An 8,887-nucleotide genomic window follows, 5' to 3' on the forward strand; every position below is an offset into this window, starting at 1 on the left:
TGTTGACCTATTTTCAGAACTCGTTTAAGGTTGCAGATTAGTATTTCTGCAACATGTAAGAGATTGTTCAGTGTTGCTGTATTCAATCAACAGAAACTGTTTTAAAGCTCTAAGAATAGTCTCACAGCTATTCCTCATGATCATATAGAACTTACTCTAACCAAAAACCAGTAATCTAATTGTTGCTAAAGCCTTGGATGAATCGGGTAGGGTACTGTGCTATTGTGCTTTGTTCATGCTCCATCATGAATCATCCAAAGGCCACATCTACAAACATCTCCACACATCCGACCACAAAGACGTGCACACAAATATAGATGCATGCAGACATCAGCATACATGTGCTACAATAAATGAGGGCCTTGTTTTTTACTGTTCCACTTTTTTGCTCCTTTGCATTGCCATCTTTAAGCCCTGAAGGCCATGACAGCTCTGTGTCAGGAGAGATATCCTGCATGATAGAGCAGCACACTAAAGAAATGGTACTGAGCTCAGTTTGACAGTCCCCCACTGAGCAACTAAAGGAAGCTGAAGCATGGAGGCAAAGTCTGTGTGTGTGTGTGTGTGTGTATGTGTGCGTGTGGAAGATGTGTGTCAGTGTATATGTGGTGGCGGTGGAAGGTAGCGGTGGAAGGTGGCACTGGAAAAGGCACAGTAACAAACAAATCCAACCTGACACAAGTTAGAATACGGAAATACAAGCTCTTTGAGAAACACCGTTCCTCTGTCTCTGTCTCTGCATAAAATAGACTTATTTACTTAACCTCACTGGGTTACGCTGATGAGCAGCCCTGCTTTAAAGAGATAGATGGAGAGAGAGGGGGAGAGGGGGGTAAAACTTCCCGTCAGTTGTTTATGTTGTGGAAATCAGGGCAGGGAAAGAAGCAGGCGTGCTCGCTTGTAGTCGCAGAGTAAGATGACCTATTTTGAACACACGCTGGGAGACGAGGCTCTTTAAACCTTATCTGAGCGCCACAGAGGCTCCAAACTCCTTTTGTATAAATATATATCGGAACGAATGCGCATGTCTGCATATATGTATCGATTCAATTTTATTTATATAGAAGAAGTACAGAAGTTATGACACTTTCCATACTGTCAGGTCTAGACTGTACTCTTTATATTTACCCAACAATCCCAACCATGAGCAAGTTCAAGGCAAGGAAAGCCTTCCTATGCAACTCATGACCTCTCCAAACCTATCTGAACTTTCTCTTGCATATAAATCAATCTAAGTCTGTAGCAGATGTAACATGACCCGACTCAGTGACCTTCAGTTTCAGCAAATAAACCTTCTGCTGGATGGACAGTAAACTTAGCATAAATCAATATGTAAATGAATAACAAGCATCCTTATTAGTGTGGAGTGGTGTTCTTCATTATGGTCTGTTGGTAAGTCATCATAGTCCAGACTACAGCAGTGTTGGTATTTATAAAAAAGTGAAAGAATCAGGGCTGCAGCAAATCACAGCAGGGTTGTCCGGCAGCGTGTAGGGGTTAGGGGAGTGAGGGTGGGGGGGCTGTGTCTATGTGTGTTTAACGTAACCACTGTGAAACAAACAGGAAATTACTTTTTAATTGGCTGATTATGGAGGCCAGCACTCACTCACAAGTCTAATTCACTGTCTATGTCTCTCGACCAAAGCTCACTGGATCTGGCACAACCTCCATCGCAGGTCGCTGCAGCCAAAACAGACTACCCTACTGAAATGAATGAAAAACCAGCGCTTTCGCCACCCAGCTGGATCATGTCTAAATGCACCTTTTACCTTCAGTGACCATCATGATCTTCATCCAGTGACTCCCGGAGATAAATATGACAAATCAATCATTTTACTGCTTCTTCTTCTTCTTCTTTGTCTGATTGCAACTGGGCAATTAGCACCAGTATTACTGTAGCACCAATATATGACATTCACCTCAACCGCTTCAGCTCCAGGGGCTTCCTCAGCCGAGGACGAGAAGTGTCCAGCAATCCACACTCACAGTACACTGACTTTTTCCATAACTGACAGTGTGAACGCACTTATGTACTCAAATAGTAAGTGTGAGTATGGAAGGATGCAAATTGAGACACGTCTGAGGCTTTGGCAAAATAAGCAGTACTGCCACTAGCATGTTGATTTGGGGGGTTTTCATGCCATTTGTTGACAGTGAGAAAATACTGCCAGCTTTCCATCCTTAAAAATCACATCTCAGCAGCCTATCTGTCAGGGAAACCCCGCCAGGTAAAGCCCGGATCGGGCCTATAGAATAGACACTTCAAAGCAGGATGGACAGAATCAGCGCAAACACACGCCCCCATGCACGTTTTTTTCACTACTAGGCACGGCACGCAGCAGAGAGGAGGCAGATGCGGCTGCACGCTGAGATGTGCTCAGATTAAACAAGAAAGACAGGTCTGATTACGAATGCATGTGTGAGAGCCACGGGAAGAAAGAGCGAGAGAAAGAGATATGAGGACAGGAGTGAGGCATGACAGGGAGAGACAGAGACAGAGAGAGAGAGAGATGATGATCCAGACGTTTTACTACCTGTCTCTGAAAAACTGCTCATCTGTTAATACTAGCAAATCACATTCATCAGTCGTACCCAGTGGCACAAGAGACTGAGCTACTGCAGGCTGCAGAAGCATTATTTGTGGGTGTGGGTGTGGGTGTGGGTGTGATGTGCAAGCACTCATGTGTGAATGTATGGGACCAAATCCATGTGTGAATTACACTGCGGAACAGTACATTAATAATAGATCAAGTCTCCCTTTGTTTGGGACGTAAACGTGATGAGTGGGCCTTGTAATTGTTTAGTTTAAAAACTGAAGACAGACCGAGTGCTCTCTGCCTTTAATTCACACACGCAATTACACACCACAGAAACATGTCGAAATTGTAATTCTCTGTCAGATGCTGGCACACACACACACACACACACAGACACACACACACAGAGTCCAGATTTATGTCAAGGAGGCATTAGCACAATGGTATGTTTAATTTAGGTTTGACAGATTATAGTAATTATGTTAAAGAAAAGATTTTCAGGAGTAATTTGCCCTTTCTGTCCTTGAAGACTGAAACAGCGCTGGCTGAAGGCTGATCGTACTCTTTCTTTCTTTCTTTCTTTCTTTCTTTCTTTCTTTCTTTCTTTCTTTCTTTCTTTCTTTCTTTCATTTTTACTGTGCGACTTAACCATACAACCAGATTGGAAAATATGTTTATAATATGCTTTTATTGTTCTGCACAGTTTTATGGCAACAGTAATCTTTTTGATCATCCAAAAATGTTTTTTCTATTGATGTAAGAAGCCATAACAGCAAAAGCATAACTGCTGTCCTCAATATTAAGATGCAGTGTGTGTGTGTGTGTGTGTGTGTGTGTGTGTGTGTGTGTGTGTGTACAGTGGCAGCCAAGAGAAGCATATAGTGACGCAGACATAAATTGGATATACAGAATATGTCATTGAACTGCACCTCAGGGCCTTATTCTCCACCCAGCACTACCTCAGAATAATGTGTACATATGTGTGCATGTGTGTGTGTGTGATGGAGAGAGTCGATGTCAACTACCCATGAAATTAAGACTCAGAACAGACTTTAATGTGTTTGTGTGATGGTGTAAATGTAGTTGTGTGTGTCTGCGTGTGCAAACTATCCTTGAAATTAAGATGTCAACCAGAGCAGAGACGTTCCCGTGTGTATGTGTAGGTGTGCATGCGCGCGCGTGTGTGTGTGTAGAAACAGATATCCGGGCTCTGAGTATTCCCACCATTGTCCGATGGCAGAGAGGGGAGGGGGATTTGAGGAATCCTTCGAACATGCTGACAGCTTGTCAAGGCCCTCCTACGACTGTAATGAATTTCAGCTCTTTGTGGTGTGTGGTCCCGCTGCACTGATAAGCCTTGGCATTAATACAGTTAACAAGGAGTCTGTATGTGTGTGTGTGTGTGTGTGTGTGTGTGTGTGTGTGTGTGGGCTGACATAGTGTTTACATGCAGAATGAGCTTGATGCTTTCCAGTGTTTGCCAATAATGATAACAAATGTTAGGTGGTTGAGTTGTAGTGGCTGTGAATGTGTCAGTGTGGAATGTGAAGAATTTATTTATGTGACATACTTCAGTACACTTCATTATTCCCATTATAATCTACGTTATACTTCAATTCCACTTTATTGTAAATGAAAAACATATCTGACAGTTACAGTTACTACACTGTACAATGCCCTAAAACAACATGTGTTTATGTTCAAGTGGTACAGACCTCAGGTGATCTTATTAATTATAACTGAAGCAAATGAGCTGATGGTCTTGTAGAGGGATAAACTGAACGTACAGATGAGGTCAGGTTGGCTGAATGGGTCAACAAAGCATCAGACATGGGGTGCCCTGGTAGCTCGTGTGGTGGGGTGTGTGCCCGAGCAATCTGGGTTTGATTCCAGCCTGTCTTCCTTTCCTGGGTGTTGTGCCCTGTCTGTCTCCCTGCTTTCCTGTCTGTCTTCAGTTGTCCTATCTAATAAAGGCATAAATGCCCAAAAAATAATGAAAAATAAAAGAACAGTGGACTCCAACCGTCAGTGAAGTTTTCATTTTGACCAAAACCACCAAGTTTTCCATGACTTCATCAAAGTTGATGGACTGTGCTTATATAGCGACTCTCTAGTCTTCTGACCGCTCAAGACTCTCACCGACTTTACTGTTCATGCTGTAAGTCCAAACTACGTACAACAGCAACATGCTACGTACAAGCAATCTAATCATGTCCTATGTAATAATACATCAATCACAGGAGGCATGTTTCTTTTACTTTTAAATATTTTAGTACACTTTTCTAATAATACTTCCATTCTTTTGTTTACCTTTAATAAAGTACCTTCCACAGCTCCACAGGCTGTATCTGCAGACTGACTGCACTTTTATAGTACAGCCCCAAGTTTCAAATTATTAATCTGAATCATAAGCTGCAGCCGAAAACATATAAAAAAGTTTCCTCCACTGTGCTCTGCATCCACACACACACACACACACACAAGCTGTTGTCAGAGTCGGGGCTGGCATGTATCTTTGTGCCTTGTCATCACATGCTCCGGCTGAGCTCTAAATGTCACTTGTCTCTGTCCACTTCATCTGCCTGACTCATCCTCCTTGTCTTCATTCTGCATTTGAAATGCTTCTGTGTGTGTGTGTGCGTGCGTGTGTGTGACACTGACATGTGGCGTGTATGTGTTTGATGGACACGCTGCTGCTCTCCACCTCCCTTTGTGCAGCGCCTGCGAGCACAATGACGCTCACTGCATTGATTTTCTCGTGCCATTTTATAATTATGTCTCCTCTCTTTTCATTCGACCTCCTCCCTCTCTCTCCCCCTCTCTCTCTCTCTTTTATCCTGTCTCTCTTATCTCCCCCCCTCTCGCTCTCTTCTATTTTTCTAATTCCATCCCCCCGATCCATTTTTATGCCTCACTGTGCCCGTGCTTGTTATCTTGGGCCTTTCTTGATTTTTTTCTTCTTGTTTGATCTCAACTTCTTAATTTCCTCTCTCATCTACGTCACGCTCAGTTTCGCTTTGCAGCCCCCTCCCCACTCGTCCTGTGACGGTCATCATTGTTTCGCCTTATTTTTCACTTTCCTGTCATGTCTGTCATCTCTCTCTGTTTCACACACCTCTGCCCCAGCTCTCTTTTCTGTCATTTTCTCCCATTAACTTTTTCCAATCTTCTGTTTTTTGTGTGTCTGCAGCCTCTCTGGAGTGCACTCCGTCTTCACCATAGCCTGGCAGAGCGGGACTAACTGGTAACGTCCACGGCCTTGTAAAGATCCACCCAACATGTGATCCACAGACTTCTCCGTTCCTTGTCTTCTTCAAAGACAGATCTGGAAAAAAAATTCTTCCCAGCCTCTCCTGAGAAGCTCCCACGAGTTCTGACTTGCCGGTTCCTCGCAGTCCAAACAATTCCTCACAGCTTCCTGGAATCTGACCAATAGTTTCCATTGCAGGCATCCCATCTCCTCGTCATCTCTGACCTTTGCAGCCAAACCTTTACCAGATCTCTCACGCTATAACTCCTACACTCCTCCCAGACGCCGCTTCACTCCCTCAAGAACCACAGCCGACAGCCAAGCCCCCCCTAGTCATCATCTACCCAGAATTCAACACTTGCTTGGCTGGGTTTCCTAAAAGCATTTAAGATAATCTCTGCAGCGTTGCCTTGTGATTGGACGGTAGTTTGTGTGTGCTGATTTTGCTTTTAGGGAACTCGCCTGCCTTTACACTAAAGACTGACACCTATAATCCACTCATTCATTCAAATGCAGTCTCTTGCTCTGTGTGTGGCATGTTAGCTCCTTCATCGTAGCACTTTAATGTGTGTGTTCTCCCATGAGTACTTTTGTGGTGCACTGCTGAGCCTGAGACTTTCAGTAGTGGAGACATAATGACTGCCCACAAGACTACTACTCTACACCTGAACCCCGAACACCCTGAACTGCAAAATGTTTGAGACATCTAACACGACGGTCATTCTGTGCATAGATCCTGTAAAACCCTCGAGTGTCCATATCCTTTTCTGCCCTCTCCTTATTAAGCCTGAGAGAACTTCACTGTGATAACCAACAGTTAGTCTGGGAATTAACCCAGAGCCTGGCGTCACATTAGGTACGGTTAAGTTGGTTCCCACGTCGTGAACGACATTGTTGCGAAAAAAGCAATCTGAAGGAGATGAAGCAGAACCCGAAAGAAAAAAAGAACCGTTACGAGGAAATTCCCTTGGCGTCCAAAAAGGGACTGTGCCAGTAGGTAAACTGAAACAAAGAGAAAGGGAGTGGCTGAGAGAGAGAGAGAGAGAGAGAGAGAGAGAGAGAGAGAGAGTGAGAGAGAGAAAAAAGAGGAGCAAGAAAAGCAAAAGGCCTTTGTGAAGGGAGCAATACTTTGACTTGGAATTCTTCAGCGCTAATGAGGAGAGAAAAAGAAGAAAAGACGTCATGGATAACAAAAGAAGAGGCTCTTTCATTTCCTCCCTCTGTATTGCCGACTCTTTATTGCTCTGTCTGCTTTCCATCTCACCGCTTGAAACTATTTTTAGATGGGATATATTGAAAATAGTGTGCAGATGGAGATGTGCTGTGCGCAATAGCTCATCATGGAAATGTTGTCTGTCAGCCTATTAGGAAGAGACGCTGTGTTCTATTTATCTCTGATGAAAAACTCTCTGTCAGTGTGAAAAATGGCCACTCACTGTTGATATCTAGTATTTTAACTGCACTTAAAAGCACACGTGTCTGTCATGAAACAAAACAGCTGTTACTCGGACCACTGTCCTCCTTTCCACCATGTCTATGAGTGTAAATACATTATAAAATCCTGTAGCCAGTATAACGACCTCTTAATATCAGCCGCTGATTTCTGGAGTGATATTTATCAAAAGCTTGTATCCACACTGGTGTAGCATGAGCTGTTGTCATGGTAACAACATCTTTCCTCTCCTGGATGGGAGCTGTCAATCAGAGGAGCGTAAAATATCTGCTGCGGGGTTTAGAAAAAAAAAGAAAAAAAAGTGGGGGTCATCGTTGCCCATTGCGTTTTAATGGGATTCCATTTGTACACAGTCCCTCTGTGTCCAGACATTCATTGTTTGGATAGCAGCTGTAGCCTAATGCTGCAAAGACCTGTGAGCAGATTGAATAGTATTGATCAGTTCTTCAGGACATACAGTCGGTCCTCCAGGATTACAAAACCCTCAAGAAGTGTGTGCGTGTGTGTTTGTGTGTGTGTGTGTGTTTGACAGTCACATAGGAATGGAGTTGTTCGGGCTAAAACACAAGTGGCTATTTCACGGTCGGGTGGAGATGCCGTGTCCATGTCTGTCAGGGCCACAGGAGGATCAGGAAGGGGGCGGCTGAAGCTTCTGTTAAGTTTGGAATTTCTTCACACCTCGATTTCATACTGGAAAAGTGTCAGGACGTGAACCGGGAGAAATGACTTGTGTTGTTTCATCAATACGATGATTGATCGATTGGTCGATTGATGAGGATATTGAGTTTGACATTTTGGGGAATACACATATTTGAAAATTGATCCAAATCTTCTATTAAGCCCAGTAGATGAGCTTATTTTAGCTTAGTTTAGCTTAGCTTAGCTTCAGAACGGAACAGTGGGAAGACAGACGTTAGACGGACACGGAAAAACAAACAAACAGACGGACAAAATGGCAGGTAGACATGACATTATGTTGCTATGGTGATTTTGTATTGTTTACAAATAATGGATATCATAAATAATACATATTATACTGTTATTGTAATATCATATATTCAAATGATATTATAATGGAATAAAATCTATTAAATAAAATGATTTTGTGTAAATGATTTGATGTAATTAATGAATGAATTAGCTTCTTCTTGTCTCCTTGTGTGAGTTATCACGGTCGTGTTGGATGGTAAAAAGTTCAAATATATTTATCCATCTATCTATGTACTTTGGACGACAATTCCATCTACCAGTCCTGCTCTCAGCCACTAACAAGATCTACCATGCACCAGAATCCATGTGAATAAATATAAAGCCACATTCAGCCTAAACAGACTGGCTCTGTCCAAAGCTAACAGAATGTGCCTACGAGCACCTCTACACTGCTACAATAATTGCAAATAAATGAGATCTAATGTCTTGAGTTTCAGAGATTCTGGAAGTTGGATTTTGTTTTTATACTGCTCCTGCTGTTTCCAGTCTTTATGCTGGGCTAAACTAACTGCCTCCTGACTGTAGTTTTTAAATTCAGCAGACAGATGTGTCAAGAGAGAAAATAAGTGTATTTCCCAAAGTGTTCAACTATTTCTTTTAGTTTTAGTTCAATTCTAAAGTTGGTCTGGAGAATTCAAATTTGCACAAAAAAGAGGC

The 8,887-nt window shown here is 42.8% G+C and overlaps 1 protein-coding gene across 1 annotated transcript in view; it reads left to right on the forward strand.

Moving 5' to 3' along the window:
- The window catches only part of samd12 (sterile alpha motif domain containing 12), a 102,611-nt gene extending 95,755 nt beyond the window's left edge, over positions 1-6,856 (forward strand). The window contains exon 5 of the mRNA XM_027287339.1: positions 5,728-6,856. Within this exon, the coding sequence (XP_027143140.1) occupies positions 5,728-5,759 (32 nt within the window). The 3' untranslated portion in view covers positions 5,760-6,856. The remainder of the gene's footprint in view (positions 1-5,727) is intronic.
- The last annotated feature ends 2,031 nt before the right edge of the window (positions 6,857-8,887 follow it).

This window comes from Larimichthys crocea, chromosome XIII (genome assembly GCF_000972845.2).
Source record: "Larimichthys crocea isolate SSNF chromosome XIII, L_crocea_2.0, whole genome shotgun sequence".
Lineage (NCBI taxonomy): Eukaryota > Metazoa > Chordata > Actinopteri > Sciaenidae > Larimichthys > Larimichthys crocea.